Source organism: Pavona decussata, unplaced genomic scaffold (genome assembly GCF_977016875.1).
Source record: "Pavona decussata unplaced genomic scaffold, jaPavDecu1.1 SCAFFOLD_23, whole genome shotgun sequence".
NCBI lineage: Eukaryota > Metazoa > Cnidaria > Anthozoa > Scleractinia > Agariciidae > Pavona > Pavona decussata.
In genome coordinates this window covers 309,891-331,738 of record NW_028145446.1, presented here as the reverse complement: position 1 = coordinate 331,738, position 21,848 = coordinate 309,891, and the positions used below count along the sequence as shown (strand labels likewise).

The following is a 21,848-nucleotide window of genomic DNA, read 5'->3' as shown; positions in this document are numbered from 1 at the left end:
AGCAAACGCTGGTAAGTTACTTTCGACAGTTTTTCTGTGATTGCGACGTGATTACTTTTTCTAGCAATTGAGCACAATCATTTGCGGCCATAAACCAGCGATAGTGCGGCTCTAGTGTTTCTTGCAATCAACGAGAGGAGATGAAATGATAGGAAAGGAGGACGATTGGAATGACAATTTTATACATCGTGAAAAGGGAAAAGAAAAAGACTTGACTAAGTATTTTACATACACAATATTCCTTACTAAAAAAGAAAGAAAGCTACAATGTTGAGAACTATACAATATTAAGAAACAAGTTGGACTAGTTTCATTACTGAGAAACTTTTCTCAGGCCTGAATGAGTATTTGTCAAATCTTCGTCCTGTCTACTCTAACTTCCCTCAACACTTTTGTTTAAATTAATTATCTTCTGTGTTATGACTGTTATCCTTTAAGAGTTTTCACATGCTGCAAAAAGCAAATATTTGGTTAAGTTGGAATTTTTTCCTTCTCAGGCTACTGAACAGAACGAAGAGGGATCCTCATTCTCGCCCAGATTTGCTCAGAACCTCTCGGCCGTTTCAACTTTTATATTTGTTTATGTTAGGTTTTAACTTTGTTTGGTCTTGTTGAAGCGAAATAAACTTGTTATCCCTTGTTTTGTTTTTCTCTAAAAATGTTCTCGCTTGCTGAAAATGTTGGGAAAATAATAAGCGCCCCCCCTCACGGGCCTAAAATTAAATAACCCGGCTAATGCCAGGGCGGTTAATCGAAAAAATACGGTAAAGAGGTTCTTAGGATGCGTTTCTTTGGGAAAATCCGAATCCGAATTTTTGATCCAAGATCACTCGGATCATGGTGCATCAAAGGAACCGACGAATCCTTACCCAGAGTGGATTCGGCGGGTCCTTTGATACACCATGATCCGAGTGGTCTCGGATCAAAATCCGGATGCAGCCTGGACTTTGACCTTCAGTGTTTATCTCGAGACTGGGCTCTAGTCTACAACGACGCCATCTTGGAAAGAATCAAAGATGACATTGCAAAGCGCAGTAGTTTTAGGGTAAAAAGTCAAAGATTAGGGGATGTCTGCCCCACCAAAACCATGGGAAGGAGTAGGAATAAATGCAAGGTCCAGTAGGCTATCGTTTGATTCGCCATCTCGGCGTCCATTAGTGGCTGGTGGTCCCAGATCGAATGCTCTTCGCGACTCAAGTGAAATGGATGCTACAGCTTCTGACTCCAAACCTGGCTCTAAAGCGCCTCCTTTGCCTCCAAGACCTCAAACACAGAGATCGAATGGTGGAATGATGTATGGAGGATCGAGATATGGTATGGTAGTTGTCTGATATAGTTTTATACGCACAATATTTACAAGATCATAATATTAAACATTTTAAAATATTACTAATATTGCGACACGTCAATATTGTATCGTTTTGTGCGTATAACTGCATTGTGAGAAAGACCTGAAGTCAAAAGTTCACACAGTGTCTGAAAAAGGCATTTACCATGCAAGAAAATTTGGTTCAGTGTAGATAATATTATTTTTATTAATCATTTAGGGACCGGTCATTATTTATGTAGAGGGGTGGGGGGGGGGGGGGGAATATTTTGATAGATGAAAATTTTTGCCAGGCCCTCCCTCCTCAGGTCTAAAAATGGCAAGTAGCCCCCCCTCTTAATTCAATATTTCATTGACGACCCCCCCCCCCCCAAGCATCAGGAAAGGTTCTATCAGGGCGAGGCCCTTAGACTTTTAAGAACCAATTCTTCAAAAACTCTTTTTGAAGAAAATATAACAGATTTTAAATCATGTTTGCGTGTACGAGGCTAACCAGATCTTCTGGTCAATAAAGTCCTCGCAGGAGTTCAATTTACAGACAGGAAGTCGGCACTTCATCAGAAACATATTGCACTTTGTCACACAATACAATCCATCCGCGCCAAACTTAAAAGAACATCTTAATGAGTAAATGGCATTTAATCGCGAATCAACCTTTGCTGAAGGAAATTTATCGGGAAACACCAATAATTATTATATCCTACAAGAGAGGAAAATCTTTAAAAGACATACTCGTAAGAGTCAAACTCTACAAAACACTACAAAACATCTTTACAAATATTTTGTTAATTTTGATATTAAATGCAGCCAAAATCAAACACTGAAACAGGCTGATCTGGATTTGTCTTGTATTAAAGTGTGAAATATCAAAGCAATGAAGTTTATGACAATATTCTTCTCACTGAGCTGTCCATCTTCACCACCTGGATCTTTGAAATTAATTTATTTCGTAAAAGTAATCCCATTTGCAAAAGCACAGACAAGACCCCTTGCAAAACCTAAAAAATGATGACCCCCCTATTAATTGTTTAAAAAAATTAGCCCCCCCTCTAGCCAAGCTAAAACAGCCTTGACCCCCCCCCCCCCTTCTTCTTTCCCTCCCCCCCCCAATCTACATAAATAAGGACCGGTCCCTTATACTTTTATGCCATGTTACCATGTTTTTATAAGATTCGTCTGGACGATGTTATTTTTTTGGAAGTTTTGTGGTCATGATAGAAGTCTGTGGACCAAAAAGGAAAAAAAAAAAAACAACAACAAGCAACAAGAGCAACAATAAAAAACAAAATAAAAATATTTCCAGGCTGGTCTTTGCAGTTGCAATGTGGAAAATACAGTCGAACCTGTATTAAGCGGTCACCCTTGGGGAATGGCTAAGTGACTGCTTAATACAGGTTGACCGCTTAACGCAGGTTAACCTCTTAACACAGGTTGTACACAATACAGGTCAGAACACGGTGAAAATGCCATTTTATATTACGTAGGAAACAGCTTATGCATAAAAGCGCTCAAAAATCACTTACTCGGTTAAAAGTAACTGCAACAATAACATGGTTTGAGAAAAATAGAACATAGAAAGGGAGTAACAAAACAGTAACGTCAAGTTGATGCCGCCGATATTACAGGCGGTCGTTAGAAAAAGACATACTTCTAATCTTTTGAGTCTTGTCTTTTAAACCTATTAGTCCTAAGAAGAAAAATAATTAGATATTAATGTCTGTTGTTTAGGTTTCCTTAGTTTAATATCGCTAAGTATGTCATTCACTTTGTTTAACGCCAGAGAAAGTTCCTGGTGTCCGTTAAACTGGGATGACTTCTCGTGCAACTGGCTTAAACAGAAATCAATGAAAGAAGAATTCGATCCGCAATGATAACAAGACTTTTGACCTCAAGGCATAAACAGTAATGTTTGAGTAATGTATTCGGCGATTTAATGATTTGTGAAAATAAGCAAGGAAATCAATTACCTGGTGTGCTATTTGTACTTGTATGAACTACTGTAGTATTTGAGTGGTTTCCTTTTACAAAGTGGCCGTTTAATACAGGTCAAGACAATAGATACAGCTCGTTGAGACTTAGCAAAGGGTGACCGCGACCGCTTAATAGAGGTGACCGCTTAATAGAGGTCAAAATTACAGTAATTAAGGGAAGTAATTTTCGGGACTTTGACAACTGATCGCTTAATAGATGGTGACCGCTTAATACAGGGCCGCTTAAAACAGGTTCGACTGTACTCAGGTTCATGCCTTCTACAGTCAAACGTCTATCAGTAGCCACCTACTGTTCAGTGGGCAGTTCTCAGAGTCCTAAAAATAAACACTGTTAAGTGGTCACCTCTTTTTGTAGTGGCTGTGAGCACCTTTGTGCCAAATTAATAAGTGTTTTCTATTCAGTTAAACAGACAGTGAGAGTTCAGAGTATTAATGCTCAACTGAAATTTTTAAAGAATTAAAAATATGTTTAAGTGACAAGTGTAAACACATTGATGTCATATGAATTTCTCTACAAGATACTGAAAAGGTCTTGTCATCTCGAACTAAAAAAAGGATAGTTGAGTTATTGATGGTTTCTGCAGACTGTACAGTGAGCGTCTTAAAGTGCGACTGCAAAAACTGTGAACACTAGAATAATTTCTGGAATGTTTAGTTTGTTGCAAAAGAGAACCAATCAGATACAAGATTAGATAACATCTGAACTGTAATGTTAATTGTTTCTGTGTTTTTTTCGTGTGGTCCTGCAGTTTGATCGAGCATCTCATTGGTCATAAAACAGACAAAATTTCAGAAATGTTTATGTCAATACATGAACGCTAGTCTTGTAATTTCTCACTTGTTTTTCATGTGCAGAGGAAGAAAACTGTGTGTATTAAAAATATGAATGGGATTGTTGAATACTCAGAATGAAAAAACTGAGGAATCGAGAAACTGTGAGACTAAAGCACCAACTATCCCCAGTCTCCCATCTTGTGTAGAAGATTGAATGTTTTCTGTTTGGTTCTCCAGATTTGCAATTTCAGTCTAATGTTCATTTATTTGAGCAAGTTCAGTCATTTATTTCCCATTCATCTCGTTTTTCTTAGTTTAGCTTTCTAGTTTTCTTTTTTTAACTTGCACTTGTGTTAGCCCTGTAAATTAGTCTGTCTCTGCCCTGTGTTTATGCGGGTTAGTTGATCTGACCTAAGCTCTCTTGATGAGCACTTAGTTGCTCTTAGGGCAAATGTTGTGTTCAAATATTGTTTAAATAATAAATAAAAAAATTTGTCCCCAACTGGAAGTGAAATTTCCCACTTTAATACACTTCAAACGTGGGGAAGAAAAAGTGATGAGGAATTTTTTTATTTTCATATGAAAACAACATTACAATACACGTAACATTTGATCAAGCAAATAAACAAATTTTGTTATACACACTTTAAAATAATGTTTATTAGTACTACATAAAATATTCGCGTCCTCTTTGTCCAATCTGTATGGGCGTTTACAATGGCGAGCCAAAGGCGAGCCATTGTAAAGCCCATACAGATTGAGACGCGAATATTTTATCGTACTTGTGAAATGATACAATAAATTGAATGTATTGTGTTTTGCATTTTAATCAGTAGAGATCTGCATCAAAAGTTAATGATTACTAATAAGCTGATTAGGAGTTTGTATCAAAAGTTAATTCTACTGTTTAATAATTCATTGATTTGTAGAGGTGTGCATGTGACTTAAATTCTACCTATTGATTGCTCATAACTTTGATGAATAATTAATAAATTTTACAATTGGATTTAATTCCATTTCAGGATATGGAGGCAGTATGTATGGGGGTTATAGTGGCATGTATGGCGGAGGATTGGGAGGTAAGTACTGTTAGCGCCTGATTACATGGCAAATGTTTAGCTCAGTTGAGGGGACTTTCACCCTGGCAAAAATATATAAAAAATATATATATAACCTTTATTTACCCTCAGCAGTATTTATAGCATAAGGTGTAAGTGGGGCTGAGCATTAAACTTCACAGACATAAAATTAAAATTGAACGTAACATAGTTGAATATCCCAACTGCAGGAGACACACCAGCTGGCTTTTTTCAAGTGTGGCTGAGGAGTTGAACTCGGGTCTACCAGGAAACAACTCCAGCTAGCGGTCGGAGTGGCATTTGAATGTGGGAGCTCTGGATTTCATGTCTGGGGTCCTAACTGCTCTGCCACGTTGCCTTCACAGTAGATGGTATTTGTATTCTTGGTAATAAACTGGAACTACCTTGCACACAAGGCTTCGGCAGGGGAATACGAGTATGGGTTATTGAAATTACTTGAGAGAAGAATGGCCTTAGAAGAAACTAGTGATTTTGAATATTTAAAACACATTTTCATGTAGAATGTTTCCAATGATCATTTTACAAGTGGAATGTTGACTTCTTAGCGTTTTCTGGCACTGTTTTTCAAAAAGTAAATATTGGTCAATGTCTTTGCCTGTTGCTACGGCAAAATGCTCTTCTATCTTGAAGGTTTTGAAAAATGTCTTTTATTGGACTGAAGTGATTCTAGTCTTAGTGAGATCACATGGGCAATATCCTCATACATGTCCAAGCTTTATGTGAAGCATATTGGTCATGTGATGCATTTTGACCAATCACAGACAAGCAAAATATTTGTTAGATGATAGAGCTAATAGTCTGTCATCGACAAACCAGTCGCAGTTTATTGATACTGTAGATTATGGGCCTGATCCAAGGATGGCTGTTGAGGAGGGGAGCATGTTTACAATGTATTTTCCATAAGTAGGGGGTGGGATAAAATTACATTTTTTCAAGTGAAAATAAAGACCAAGTTTCAAAACAAATTGAGCAAAACTTAAGTAAAATGTACAGCCGTAGTCTTCAACATGTCATGGACAAAGACAAAAGCCCCATGAACCGAACCCTTGATTAGGAATCAAATTTACAATCTTTTCCCTTCTGATCAGATCAGGCACTGAGGTCATTTAGGAGTTTTATATAGAGAGTCAGAGTACTGACAAATGTGACTTCCAAGGGGTTAGGGCGGTGGGGCTCATTAGAGTTTTATAGATCTTTATTGTACAGTGGAAGCTCTTGTAAGCGGACACCCTTGGTATACGAAAAAGATGTCCGTAACTGGAGCTGGCTGCTTACATGTACGAGAATGGTTCTTGTAAGCTGCCACTTTTGGTGCAAGGGATAGATGGCCGCCTACAAGAGCTTGCCCAGCTGACAATAAACATTTGCAATGCAAAAAAAAAAATACCACCATAATTATTTAATGATTTTCTTTGTTTTATTGCCTTATGCAATGCTGCAATGATGTCGGTAACTGTAATTAATGCACTGTAAAATCATTGATGAACAGCGATGTAAGGTTGATTGATTAAAGTAAGATTCGTCCTTTCAAGTGTCCGTTTACTGGAGCTTAAAAAAAAAGAAGGAAAAGTCTAATTTGTAACCCCTGAAAGTGTCTACGGTCGGTTATGGGAATGTGTAAATACAGAGTTTGTATGGGAGTTCAAACAGGGTTTTGCGAAGGCAGTTGTAAGTAGAGCTGTTTGCTTACGAGAACGTCTGTCAAGAGAGCTACCACTGTATTTTTATTTGTGCGAGATTCGTTATTACACTGACTCATTTGAATTCTTCGCATCCAGGTTATGGTATGTACGGAAGTGGATATGGAGGGTATGGTGGTTATGGCAATTATGGATTTGGTATGAACCGTTTCGGCAGCCCATTGAACCAATCAGGAGCTAGCTCTTTTGTGGGACAGGCAGAAGAAAACAGCCGGGCAGCATTTCAGTCCATTGAATCAATTGTTCAAGCATTTGGATCTGTTGCCATGATGTTGGAATCAACACACTTTGCCATGCGTAATACATTTATGGCAGTTTTGAGCATGGCGGACCATTTAAGTCGACTTCGCGCTCATCTAGTTAGTGTGCTTGGTGCATTCACCTTGTTCAAGGCCATTCGATATATCTTCAGAAAGATTCGTGCTTTGTTGGGTTTTGCACAAAACCAAGGATTGGAAGAAGAGTTGTGGGACAAAGCAGCAGCTGTTGTTCCGTCGAGCAGCCGTGGAGGAGGTGATTCTAAGAAGCCAATATCATGGCCAATTTTGTTGTTTTTTGGAGTTGTACTTGGTACACCCCTTATCATATGGAAATTGTTGCAGTCCCTTATTAATGATGAGAGCAATCTTAAAGACTGGAAAACAGGTACTTATTTTTTTTGCTGTCAACACATCTGTTCCTATTATTTTTTACCAAGGCCATCCTTTTTTTCTCCATGTACCATTGTTGCAGTTTCAAAATTTGGGGTTTGGTGGTTGTGTCAGTAGGAACATTGAAAGAAGGAAAACAAAAAAGGAAAGGAAGAGTCTGAAACTAGGAGTTGTTGCAACCCAGCATAATCTGGAAATAAGATTGTAATTAAAAACAACCACAACGGATTACAAAACAATATTGAAGAGCCTGCTGGAGGGAGGGCAAGAGTGAGGATTTGGCATTAAAATCTGGGTTTCTCTAAATTTGCTCTAATTTGGCGTACAGACTGGTTATTGTGTCAGAAACATAATTCCATATTTACGTTGTGATTTAAGGGTTCAAATTTGTGCAATAGGTTTACAAGTTTCACCTAAAAACTGACCCAACTGAGGTAATGATTTTTTTTCCTTCTTGGGAACTTCTAAGTGATAACAAGTCTGTAGGCCAAAGTAGAGTGTTTTTTTTGAGAAGTTTGGATTCTAAAAGCCGAATTTTCATGTACGCCCTTCTTACGCAACATTGTTATTGAAAGGAACCTTGCAAAGAGGTTTGTGTAAAATACCCCCCTCCCCACACAATATTACAGACTTTACTGTGGATAACAAAGCAAAGGAGTTGACTGTTTACTACACATTGAAAGGAATAATAGTTATTGTAAGGCAGTGGCGATACAGGGCTGGACCAAATGTCTGACATAAGTACGAACTATCTAAGCTCCAACAGAGATCAACATCTTGTTTCTCCTTACAATGTTGCTGCTTGATCAAATATTCAGGTCGTGAGAATAAGGATAATGATCACCAAAGGTGAAATGTCTTGATTTTTCAACAAATTCTCCCAACCATTTCCATAAGAAATTAATGGATAACAGTGTGGAGAAGATACATGTTGATACTCAGAACTTTGTTTCCTTTTTTTCAGGAGAAGGGGAGCATGTCATTGCAAGAGCAGAGTATGATTTTGATGGTGAAGGAGAGGAAGAGTTATCATTTCGTGCTGGCAGCATCCTCCGACTTGCTCCCAAGGGGAAGCAGCCTCGTATCAGAGGATGGCTCCTGGGTACAGTTGATGGCAGCACTGAGGGGATTGTTCCTGCTAATTATGTTAAGGTTAGTAGTGTGAGTCTGAGAGAAAGGGAGGTTAGGGGTTGTTAATTTATTTTATTTTAATCTATTTTATTTGAACTCCACTGGCTTCCAGTTTCCGAGCGAATCAAATTCAAAATAATTCTGCTCACCCACAAAGCTCTTCACCAACAGTCCCCCATCTACATACAAGACCTGATACGCCACTATACAACTTCAAGAACGCTCCGATCGTCGTCTGACGCATTTCGCCTATGTCATGTGAACCATAATCTAAAGTCGTATGGCTCCAGAGCTTTCGCTGTTTCGGCCCCAGAACTCTGGAACAAACTACCTATCGACATCCGTAATTGCGACAATTTAAATGTTTTTAAACGTAAACTTAAGACTCATCTTTTTTCGAATTATTTTAAACAAATATGATTTTTACTTTGTAAAGCGCTTAGAACAGAACTGGATAAGCGCTATATAAGTAGTTATTATTATTATTATTATTATTATTAATTATTGCTTACCAGCTCACCGATATACTGTAAAGTGATGAGTAGGTGCAAATCATAGATCTCTCACCCAGATGGCAAATCCTTTCAATTATTGTGCCTTTCAATAACATACAGTCTTTGAACTTCAAACACAAGTAACAATTTGCATGTTTACTGCCGTCAATCATAATTATGACAACAACCAACCGGCTGACCACAAAAATACAGAAACCAACAAAGTGGATTGAAATCCTCCAATCACAGTGCACGAATGTGACCTTTTAAGCCCAACGTTCTTGTTTTCTAAGAGGTCCTGCTGAAGTGATTTACAGCTGTGAAAAGCATAACAGTTGGTTGAATCTTGAACTTTATAGTCTGCATGTTACTGAAAGGTGCAGTAAGATTCCAACCCTGGTGTATTATGTCATGGTTCAGATATGGGAACAGTGCTTTGGTATTGGTTTATGATGTGACAGCCTTTGGGGCAAGGGCAAAATTATTTTTGATTTTTGATAACAGACACTTAATATGTTTTATTTTGCTTCCCTTTCTTCCAAACAGATTTTGGGACGCAGTCTTGGAAAAAAGAAAGATACACAACAGGAAGGCAGTGAAGCATCAGCAACACCAACAGATCAGAGCAGTGCCTCTGAAGTCAATGTGGATCAGGAATTCGAGAGGATAGCAGAAAAAACAGATGGGAATGGTTTGCTTTCAGCACAGGACTTGCTCCCTGAGGAATCTTTAAATGAAAGAACTCTTGTGGATGATGAACTTTCGGACGCTGATTTGCAAAGTTTTAATGAAGGGCAAACATAGCTCTATATAAGATGTTTGTACTGTAGATGGTATTGTGTGATTGAGGGATAAGTCATTGGTGCAGTTCTAAGCCTTGTAGAGGCCTACGTTTGCTGTGATGAAGGGATTGCTCTGAAAGGGCAGTTGATTCACCTGATTACTTGCAAGTTGTAATAAGCCAGAAGTGGCAAAGTGGCAAAGCGAGTTTTTGAACTCTGGTAATTCTTGTTGAGTATGAAATGGGCATATATGTCTTGACTTTTAATAAATTAGATAAAAAGTTCAGAATGAAATAATATAAGGACGGTGCCTCCTAACACAGAAGTATTTTTGCGTGGTTTTTGACTATACAGGAAAACCGGATCTTAGCAAGGGCAACTGAAATGACAAAAGAAAACTTGCTGGAGGGAGGGAACCACGTATTTTTCAGAGATAATTAAGCAACAATAATTCTAAAAACCTTTGATAACATAACAATGTATAGCATTTTTTTCCTAATCGAATCTTGATTATCTTTGAAAAATACGTGGTTAAACCCAATTTTCATTTTTTCTTTTGATGGCGTTTGGTAATATCTCCTTTTCCCGCATAGTCAAACCGTACAAAATACTTTTGAATTAGTAGGCACCTCCCCTTCACAAGTTGGAGTTTCTTGGACCATTCCGACATGCGCAGAACGCATGCGCAGTAGTAAAAGGAGGCATCGTTCTTAACCCTCTCATGATCTCACTCCCAAGAGTGCCAAAAGTCATTACGTGCCCAATATTGGGTCAATTTGTATCAAATTTGGACACCAAACAGATCTTGGAGAGATCTGCACAATGGGAGCATAAAATCTTACCCCTCTCCTACATAAGACATGATTAACCACCCCTCCATTTTTTGTAACTTTTTCCTCTTACACTTTTAAGACCAAGTCACCATTTGACAAGAAACTATGTGCTGAGATCTGCAAATTAAGCGATAGTTTAGGGGTATACCCAGTGTATACGAGAAGTGAGATGTGTTTTAAAGTTTATATTTTCTCGTTTTTAACACTTTTCATTCTCTTCTGTTACTTCCTTTGTCTTAGCTGGAATGATTTATACAATGTCCCAGATAAAACCTTTTAATTTGTGTATTACAGTTGGTCTAGGGGTTCACAGTTGCCGTTTTACAAAAATACGACATTTCCCATGGAAGTGAAAGACCTAAGAATGATTCATGCATCTATACTCTGAAATTTATGCCACAAGCTGCCAAAGCTTGTTAGCAGAGAACGTTTTTCTTGTTCCCTTCTAGCATGTAGAGCTGCGCATTTAGAAGAAGCTTGCTTTCATTTGGAAAAAGTCTTTCATTCACAATGCCCGTTCTTTCCCACACACTGCTTCAAAATCAACAAGAAATGTTAGCAGCAAAGTTAATTCTCACATCCGTGTCGAACACGTTGTAATGGGATTCACTTCTTCGTAGATGAAGCAAATGGTAAACAAGCTATGTGACTCACTAACATCATTTGCTTTAGAACCTTCTGGCAGACGCAAAAGCTTCAAGATTTGTGGTCAATTTCATTTCCGAAGAAGTGAATTCCAAATATTGATTTTACAGAAAAAAAAAAAAAAAAAAAAGAAAAAAAGGTAGAAATCTTGTACCGTTCTCTTGTACCAACTACTTTTCTGCATCAACCATTGATATTCATTTTGCGTCCAATGTTTGGACGCTCTCGACCCAGTCTCACTCCACATCAAACGTCGCCCAGTGACTGCTCTCTTACTAAAAGAATTTCCCTCATTTTTAACTCGTGAATGCGTGCATGCGCAATGAACGAGTTATCGTAATGTACGGAAATGTCACTCGCTTGGTCGTTCCATCTGTGGACTGTAAACTTTCGGGAAACATTATCGTGTCGTTTAAAGTAGCTTTTTGCCCGTGGCAACACCGCTCGAATTCCATGTTTCCCACAGCTCATCCTTGGACGAGACGTAACAGAAAACCATGGCCGATTTGCCGATTCCCTTACCACAAACGGTCGTTATACACGTGCGCCATGTGGGAATTTTGTTTCAACCAACCCGAATTACAACCCTGCCCAGGCCCCAGTTGTTCAAAGAGCGGGTAACTTTATCCAGTGCAGGTGGATAAACTACTATCTAGCGGATAAAGTGTATTGGTTGGAGTATATCTAATCCACTGGATAAAGTTATCTACTCTTTGAACAACCGGGACCTGATCAAGGAAGTAATTACATCATCAGTACGGTATTTCCGCGGTTATTACTCAGACGTCGCTTTCGTGGGTCTAAGAAATAAAGGATCCCCCCCCCCCCAATAGATCCGCCACTGCTTATGCTATTAATAATGTTGTGGAGTGTTGATCGGGCTTACTGTCTTCTACCTCATAAATTATTATCATAAGTTATAGCCCGTTTACTAAATAAATACTAGCCTTAGTAGTAAACAGATGTCGTTTAGCGGTGTCACCACTTGTCTCCCAAAGAGGCGAGGCCCGTAAGCCCTTGACTAGTTGACTATCTCTGTCTTTCATCTCGGTCAATCCGTTTCGAGTCACGTGGTCCGTACGAAAAAGCGTCGGCTATGTCACTCAAACGGGCATCCCACTTAGCTGAAAGACTGGATCAGTTACTGATAAGGAATACAGATCTGAGTGTTCTGAACGAGGATGGGTGTTTTAATTGTAATATACCTACTACTTGACACTTGTATCAATTTTATTGCCAAATTTTCGAGTAACAATTTTTTGTTATAGAGACTGCTCTAATATTAAAATTGTATTTGGAGTTAATTCGTACTATAATTATTCTTATAATTTTAATTGAATGATAAATTTGAATAGTGGCCAAGAGACAATGGGGCAGTTTTAGTACACTGTGAGTAATTTATAGCAAAACTGGACGATCATTTTTAGTTTTCTGTTAATGCGAAAACGTTTTGGGAGTTTTGAGATAACACCAAATCTACGTGACAACTCCAACACAGCTTAAAATAAACTGTACCGAGAAAACGAAATTTCTTGTTTTGAAAGCTCAGCAGCTGAGACCATTTCCTTAACCTTTAAGCTCTAACAGTGATCAGCATAAAATTTCTCCTTGTAATATCAATGCTTATTCAAACCCTGAGGTGACGAGAAAAAAGGTTATGATCATGCACCCATGGTGAATTTTATTGATGTTTTAATAACTTCTCCTCTGCACTTTTATAAGAAAAGTATGGGGACAAGATAGGAGAATTTGTTCTTTTGATACTGGGGATTATTATGGTGAATATCTGTTCGCAAGTCCAAAACGCCTCAGAAATTCGAGTGAAGAAAACCTCGCGATATATTCGGTGTTTTGTCACATAAAACTTTAGTGTCATAGGAGAATCAACTGCTTTTGTTTCCGAAAGGACAGAACTGATGTTACCAAGCCGAGCGCAAAATAAGGCAAGCTAGGATGTGGGCAAGCACAACAGAAGCTCGTTCATTCCGGGGATAAGGCTTTGGTCCCTAAAAATTGTTTGCAACTTAAAAATTCAGCTTGAAAGAATCAGAACAGATCCAACTATGCTAAGGTACAAAAATATTATTTTTGAGGGCCCAAAAAACAGCTTACAAAACGGAAAACAACATGTGAAGCATTTTTCTTAACTATTCTCATGGAGTGTCCCCGATTCAAACTAAGTGTCAAGATTTGTTCAGTGTATTTGTCAGTGAATAAGTTGACTGTATATGTCTTGTTCAATTTGATGTCTAATTTTTAAAGATATTGGAACTTTATCGTCACCAAAATTACGAAAATAACTAAATCTAATTAAATAACTAGGGTACCCGACTGAGGAAACGTAAACAAATTGTTAAAATACCGTGATTTTGGGGCTTATAAAAGGGATATTTGAACAAGCTAACAGTCCGATCTGTATGGCATTTTTTAAACTAAATATTCAACTCGCAAAAAATTCTAGCTAACGGCATTTTATCTCCCGATTGTTGAGTTTCCGAAAATCCTACGCTTGCCTTATAAATGTATCATTTTCCCATATTAAGAAACGTTGAAGAGATATCGCTAGTATTTCATCACATTTAAATCCGAAAATCTGAGGGGGTTTAGGCTTTCTAAACAAATGGTCTCGTATACCGAAACAAACAGTTAGACGGTGCCCCTCAGTGAATATGTCCCAAAATAGTTTCCACCGAGTTTTCCTGGACGACGATGGCAGAGCTCTGATTAGTTTTTTTTTTTGCTAGGAGAGTTGCCAAAACAAAATTTTACGAGAAGAGCAGATCTTCTTTGAATACCCTCGATGTCTTTGATGTGTTTTGGGTGTGAAGCTCCCCAGCATTGCGCATGCCCCGAGTCCTCTTTGGTGCGAAGTTGAATGTGACGTCACCAGCCAAGCTTATCAACCTCGTTCCCAGGGTCCCCTCTTCCTCCCTTAAACATTCTCGAGGGAAGCTAATCTGTCGAGTTCGGGCCCAAGCCCTCGACATGAAACTCTGCTCACTCGATAGCGCCATGAGGCCTGGTCGCGAGGCTGCGGCAGACATGTTTAATTCAACATGGCGGAGTGGTTGTTCAGTCCTTTTTACTTTCGTTCACATTTACTCAGGCCGTCACTATAGACAGTGATCCAGCTCCTTAGTAGTATTAAATTCACAGTAGCATCACATTTTGTATTAAGCTTAAACGGATGAACAAACGCTAGCTTCTCGTCATACAATTCCCAAACTTGCTCTGCCTCTTTTTGCAACGATTCCCCTCTCGCCAAGTACACACCAGCGAAATACTCGAAATTCCTCTCAAAGTCAATCAACCGAAAAATCAATGGCACAGCAATTTCCAGGAACGTCCTGTGCTTGTAGAAAATATCAGAGAGTTTTGTATATGCATCCGCAAATCTTCCAGGAATGTAGAACGCATCCGCGTGCCAGTTGATACAGTGCAATGTACCGTTTTGGTTCTTTTTCAAAATATCTATCGCCTTCTTCATATTCCATACCATACTTCGTGGATGTGTTTGATTATCGGTGTGATTATTTAACCTTTCTGGCAACCGTTCATTAGGATTCGACATGCTAAAATTCTTGATTTCATTTAACGAATTTTGGCACGCTTCTTTTCCAAACGTGGTGTTCCACCATGCCCATCCTTTATTTTCGGGTTCACTGACCGTTTGAAACTGTACCTCCCCCTGGGGCCCTTCCCATAATTGACTTCGATTCAAGCCAACTAAAGTCCAGTAGTTCAAGATTACGTCATCACTGATTAGCAAATACCCTGAGTATCCCGGATGTTTATGGATAGCACGTGACATACACAAATAGCCAAAGATTCCATCCTGAATGTCAAGAGCCTCTACTGTGTGTTCTCCAGTAGCATTTTCCGATCCACAAAACATTATGGTGGGAAATGCGTTTTTGTAGAGCGCAATGAGGTCTGGAATACTTGAGTAGTGAGGAAAGTTGTACACTATGACCAGTACTACGTCCGAAAATTCATTTCGTAAGCACTCGTGGTTTGTCTGATTGCGGAGAGGAGAACTGACCTTCAATGTCAAGTTGAAGCCATCTTGGGTTGTCCAAGCCAAAGATCTCAGGAAAGAGATTGCTTGTTGTCGTCTGCTCCAGGAGTAGAGACCCTTTCAAAAATAAAAGGAAGCACTTTTTTAACGCCTTCAATTAGCCGGTAATTCGTGTATGTATGTCCTTAATACCGCCTACCTAGATTAGCTCGCTATTTGCAGGCGGTGTTCATTGTAAGTAACTGTTTGAAAAACTGAATAAACTTGAAACTTGAACTTGAAACTTGAAACATAATCACTTAAGCAAAATTCCGGTAAGCATTTGCGGACAACTGTTGAACTACCCGCAACTTTAATTTTTGGACAGAAATTGGTCAACAAAGCTGGAGATAACTGGCGTCTCCAAGTAAAAGCTAGACAATGAACGCAAGTGTTCTATAAGCTAATTTACACGTATCGATCATGATTGACCCGACTAGTAGTTTCCGTCGTATGGGCCAATTTACACGTTACAATTTTTAAAAACCAATGTCGATATTTTAAAATTCTAGCTTGGCTACGAGGCTTAGGGATATAAAACAAAATAAATTGATTATTCATCTCTGAACATCAATGCAATTTCCATTGTTTTATTCCCCTAAACCTCATAATAGCCGAGTAAGAGTAAGAATTTTACTGATATATCGCAATTGATCTAATTGTCGACCGATTTTTTTTTTCAGGTCACTAATTTCTTTACCAAATCTATTGATTAAAAGCAAACTAACTGAACTGATAACCTCCTCAAATCACCACCCCTGATGGCCTGTTTACATGGTGGAAGGATACATTTGTGGCTTTTCCGGATTCACCACAGAGGAAGGATAGAGGAAGGATACAGCCTGGCTTTAATTTGTTTCTGTTTTATTGTCGTTGTTGTCTTTTAATGTGTTTTACATGTATGGCACCTGCCCAGCTATTTCCATCCCATCCCCATCTGCTTGTCTCCTTCTCTGTGAGCCATGATCTTCTTACTCGTTTTAAATGTTGTTTCTAGATGGAGAATTTTCTCCCTGTGTTTAACAGTTTCTATGCTCAAATAGTACCCATCTCGGAAAGAAAACTGTCCTAGAATTGAAAGGTTCTAGTTCTTTGTATTCAAGTCAGTTACTAATTTTAGTTGGTTCTGTCCTAAACTATTTTAATTGATCCTTCTTAGACACATTTTAGGACATCTGACCCTATGAAAGACTCAGAGCAAGTGCTTGGTACTGTAAAGGATACTATCGAAATGCCTCTACGGCAAATAGACCTATTTGATTTAATTTGAATTACCTGCAGCTGCCATTGTCACATTAGCATGTTTTATTTTATTGTTAGTGAGAACAACAAAGGAAATTAATGGTGTTATTCACTGGTTATCATTTCAGTTTTAAATGTTAAAAGGTATTAGAATCACCCTCATCACTGTGAGTAGGATTCTCTCCCCACCCACCTCTGTACGCTGTGGTTTCTGAGAGAGGGTAAAAATGAGTGGGGTCCTTAAATTGGGTAACCAGAAACAAAACTATACTGCAATTTGTTTGACAATTGTAACTGTTTCAAATTGTAACGTCTCTTGCCATATAACCTGCGAACACAGAGAGAGAAGCGACACTTGGAAATACGTCTGTGTTCGCAGGCTACTTCTTGCCACAGGGTCAGCCTCAAACATACCCCGAAGAAGAAAAGCTGTGCCTTTCGAGATATTGGAAAATTTACCTCCTTGAGCGTGAAGGTGGCAGCTTTGTTCTTTTTTAGATTATTTTTTCTACAATATTTTTGCTCATTAGATCCTTCAGTACAAGATCCGGTCCTTTTATTTTGTCACGGTGGTCCTTGCAAACACAGTTAATTACTGTTTTTTTTACTGGATAAATGGTTTACCCGATAAGTTTGGCGCGCAAGTTAATATTTTTGCTGACGACGAAGATATTAAGTTTTACAACCAGGGTTTTTTTGTAAGCCTTCACTGATATTCACTGATATTTCACGACGTGAGCCTAGTCCACGGAGTGAAATCAACCATGACTTTTTCAAGGCGTGAAATATACTCCACCGGCCGTTAAAAGCCTCTATTGCGACTGAATTGGCAGGAGATGTTGATGTTTATTGCTACCGTGTGTCTGAATTTGAAAGGATTTAGGTGGTGATGTGGTTCTATAAAGCACTGCGCTGGGTTTGTATTGGAAACATGTAAATTTACTTTTAAGTTCTTTTTGCGTTGCTATACAAAGCAATTCCCCAATAAAAAGTCTCAAGTAGACAACGTGACTTTTCTACATTTTCCACAAAAGCTCTCAATAACTGCAACATTGTATCATTTCAAAAAACACAACAAAAAAATCGAATGTATTTTACCGTAGACTTCTAGGAATTCTAATAAGATTAAATTTGATAATGGTGCCAGGATGACACCGAAACGTCGTTCTGTTTTTTTGCTTATTTTAATAGTCAACTGTACTTCTAGGAATTGCTTCAAATATCCTGAGAAACGTATCGCCTCAATTCAACGGAATTTATCTTCATTTGCTTTCAAACTCTTTGCCTTCTCAAAAACCTGGCTTTCTACATGAAACCGGATTTCTCCGCTATAAGTTTTCCACTTCCGACGGTCGGGTGTTCTTTAGTGTATTTTAAGGCCTCAATTCCAGGGACGCGAAATCGAGGCAAATTCGAAAAGTCTGAAAAGCCTCGGGACGGCACTTTCGTGGGGTTGATCGTCTTTCGAGAAAATAACGATGGCCGTTTCAAAATGTTTTGCAAACTGGACGCGATCGCATCTAAGCAATAACGTACTGGCGTTTAAATTTAGTTCCTAGTATTTTTAACCTGAACAACTCTGCACGATCAACACAGATATTTGTTCAAGTCACTTTCTTTAGATTTGCGATCCACGCTAAATTATGTAGCGTCTACTCGCACAGAGGTCTTTTTAAAAATTTAGGCACATCATACGTGCCAATACGTTCAATGAAGAACTTATAAATTAGTGAGGAAACAAGCAAATTACAGATTACAAGTTAAGTTAAAAAAATAAAATAAAATAAATCTAAAAAGGCATCTATTCACAACAGCCCGTTTAAACCGTTCAGTTTTCACTCTAGGGAGTTATCTACCAATTAGACTTAGCACGGATCGCGAAAGACTTAGCGCTGATCAAAAGAAAGTGACTTGAACAGCGATATGTATTCTACACTATTTCTGAGATGAGATATTGGTGCTCGAAACCGGTCGCAACACGCTCATAACTTCCGACGTTAATTTAAATTATAAATGAAGCACGAACAAAAGAAAATTCAGTGGTTTTAATTCAGTGAGGACTTATTTTGCCATGGACAAGCGGTTCAGGGTTCCGCCTCAAACGCGTACAATGTAATATCCTCTACATATCAGAAAAAAAAAAAAAAAATCAATCGACCCCGACACTCAACATGGAGGCGCGTGTTTTCTCACAACGCTTTAGTGCTGCTTGTTAAGCCGGTCATTTGTAAATGGTTTGCCTGTTTGTTCGCAAATGGCAAGTGTATATGGCAAGCTCAGTGTTTAAAATCTTTGAAAGGATTTAGGACAGTTTGGCCAGTCGTGCAAATTGGCAGATTCCATTTAATAAAAAAATCATTTCCTTCAACTCAGCTGATCTCTAATGTTGAAGCTACATTATTGTATCCATAATATAATAAAAATAGATTTTGGACTGAACGGCTGATGTTTCGAGCGCTAGCCGCTGTCAGCCAAATTTTTACGCTCCCTTAATTTCCCCCTTATGCAGCATCACAGTTTTGAGATTTCATTTTCAGATTTGTCAGCTAATAACTCGTTAGGAAGGCGGACAGTTTTGACAAAAGGCACTGAACTGAGCGCGCGCCCGAAAATTACGGCATGAAGGTTGTTAGACGAACATAACAAACAAAAATGTTGCTTCTCTCACCTTGTACAAGAACAAAAACTAGTAGGATAGTAAAGCAGACCACCAGACGTCGAGTTCTCCCTTGACTGAAGGCAAAAGACTGAAAACAACGCATATTTTCTTTGACTTTCCTTGAACGGGTAACCACGCCAGTCAATCATTAATTGACATCTGGGCAATTACACTTAAAATTCTTTTATGTATACATTTTCCGACTCAAACTCTATTCATGCTTGTTTGTTCTTGGTGTAAGAGGGATGTAATCTCATTGCATATTCTATGTAATGAGATTAAAAATATTTAAAAGTTCAATGGTTTACCTTTCTATTTATGTTTTGGTGTAGTACTGATCTAGAGCTGATCAAACATTGATTTCTCCCGGTATAAATTTGGCAGCTGTTTTGGTCTGTTTCTCGGGCAACTGATCTTTCGGTCATGCATTCTTGATATTGGTTTTTCTGGGATAACAATGGATTGTTTACGTTAAAGCATGCCTTATTTCACTACTTTGTATGAATGCGAATAAATAAGTACAAGTTTTAATACACAAACGTTTAATTCATTTTGTGACACTCAAGTTAACCTTTCGCTGGCACTTCCTGGAAATGTCTATTCTCCTTATTTTCATTTATCGTTGTTAGTAAAGTTCCGCTATGTTACATACCGAATTTATACCAGCCGATATTTTAACTTAAAGTTATTCTTAACCGTACTTGTTTAAACAATAATATATGCTCATAAAGCTTTTCATTTAAAGGTGTCTGTAAATGTAAATACTTTCTGTTCTATGACCGCGAAATGTATTTTTAATTTGAAACTTGTAAATATATATAGTGGAACCCTGTTAATACGGACGCCAACGGAACACGCCAAAGCGTCCCTATTAAGCGGGCTCTCACAGAAAAACGTCACGGACAGGCCGACAAATTTTTTTTCGATACAAAGACTAAAGCAGACATTTTTACGGCAACAAAATGTTGTTTCATTTCTTAACTGTAATCGTTCGCTCATTTATCATAGTCTCGGACCGAAAAGTCCTATCAGCATCAGCCTCCGAGCGGAGGTTGATGCTGATAGCGGCATGCAAAGGACTTCAAAGAGGAAGAAGTCTACAAAAAATGACTGCAGCAAAAGGCCAAGGAAGTGAAACTTTTGTGTAGGCTTAGTAGGCGAGGACTACAATACAAAGGCCGAACACCAGAAGAAAGACAGACTGATCAAACATGTCACACTATTTTGCTACTGTTTCTTTTAATTTTAAAATGGTGTGAACTCGTAGGAAAATGTCATTATCTCAACAGGGTACAATGTCTACAATTAGCACATAATTATCCGCAGAAAACCATAAAGCGGAATTGACGATGTATGAGAGCTCAGTTACTCGGGACACAGAAAAGTGTCCGTTGTTCGTATTAACCGGTGTCCGTATTGAAGACAACACTTATCAGCACTGAGACACGTACACACGTACCATCCCCGTGGTATGGCCAGTACCGTACGCATGCGCACAACCATATCACCCGGGCAGTGGCAGCCATGGACAGCTGTTTCGCCCTTGTTGGGGCTCATCAGCATGGCATAGCCGTCGGGTCAAGAAGCGGGAGTAAACCCGCGCATCGAGACCCTTTACTGCCGAGGCGAGTGCATAGCACTCCTTTAAGCGCCAGCTCCACCGTAGGCAAGTGCATGCGTACGGTATTGGCCATACCACGGGGATGGTACGTGTGTCTCAGTGCTGATAAGTGTTGGTTACAATTTATTTTGAGCACACAGGTCTGTAAGTGATCCCATCCCCATACGCATTGCCGTGGGAGAACTGTTTTGCGGCTCCCAACCAACAGTACCACTTATCCCAATGATATCCAAACACCTGTTTTGTGTGGAGTCCAACTCATCTGCAAGGTATTTCGGCAGACCGCCCCAAACTGGGGATGCGCGAGTTATCCTTTTCACAATAGTGCGGTTTTCATTTGTGCGTCCCAATACCATACCAAAGTAGACCAAAGTAGTACACTGATCAATTACAACATACGTAAACAGCGCGATGAGCCAATCGGAATTCGAAGCAAATACGCTATGCTACGCAAATGTGCGCGTGATCTGAGGAAAAAAGTAGGACTGCTCGCAGTCTAGATTAAATATTGTTTTACAATAACTGTCCAAATTCCCGCGCGCTGATTGGCTCGCAGCTATTGTCTATAAGAGTGCAGACAATAAAAATGACGTCAGATGTAACGCGCGCGCTTTCTCAACGGAAAAAAATCGCTAATTCTGCTCGTACGTTTTCCATGTTATTGTAAAAAACAAATTGACGGCAGTTTTCTATGGTCTATACTCTCATAGACCATAAAATGACGCCATAAAATATCCAAAACTTGGCAGTGAAACCACTCGCCTGCAGCGTGGTTCCACTTGAGTTTTGAACATTTTGGACGTCATTTTATGGTCTTTAAGAGTATAGACCATAGAAAACTG

General features: G+C 38.9%; 2 protein-coding genes across 2 annotated transcripts; one reads left to right on the top strand and one right to left on the bottom strand.

Annotated features, from left to right (window-relative positions):
• The first annotated feature begins 990 nt into the window (after nucleotides 1-990).
• On the top strand, nucleotides 991-11,007 carry LOC146485936 (peroxisomal membrane protein PEX13-like). Its single transcript, XM_085102508.1, has 5 exons — nucleotides 991-1,314; nucleotides 5,115-5,171; nucleotides 6,971-7,537; nucleotides 8,507-8,694; nucleotides 9,714-11,007. Exons 1-5 carry the CDS (start codon nucleotides 1,068-1,070, stop codon nucleotides 9,969-9,971), a joined length of 1,317 nt encoding a protein of 438 aa, XP_084958634.1. The 5' UTR covers nucleotides 991-1,067; the 3' UTR covers nucleotides 9,972-11,007.
• A 3,373-nt stretch (nucleotides 11,008-14,380) lies between these two features.
• Nucleotides 14,381-16,772, bottom strand: LOC146485935 (uncharacterized). The gene is made up of 3 exons (XM_085102095.1): nucleotides 16,760-16,772; nucleotides 16,185-16,189; nucleotides 14,381-15,562 (listed from the first exon to the last, which is right to left on the bottom strand). The coding sequence occupies exons 1-3, from the start codon at nucleotides 16,770-16,772 to the stop codon at nucleotides 14,510-14,512; spliced, it is 1,071 nt and encodes a 356-aa protein (XP_084958221.1). The 3' UTR covers nucleotides 14,381-14,509.
• Nucleotides 16,773-21,848: the final 5,076 nt, after the last annotated feature.

What these genes read in the sequence shown, in the direction of transcription:
- LOC146485936 (XM_085102508.1), top strand. Translation starts at nt 1,068, where the DNA reads ATGTCTGCCCCACCAAAACCATGGGAAGGAGTAGGAATAAATGCAAGG. An exon ending in GTATGGCGGAGGATTGGGAG is followed by an intron (nt 5,172 to 6,970) that starts GTAAGTACTGTT and finishes CTTCGCATCCAG; the next exon opens with GTTATGGTATGTACGGAAGT. An exon ending in TCTTAAAGACTGGAAAACAG is followed by an intron (nt 7,538 to 8,506) that starts GTACTTATTTTT and finishes CCTTTTTTTCAG; the next exon opens with GAGAAGGGGAGCATGTCATT.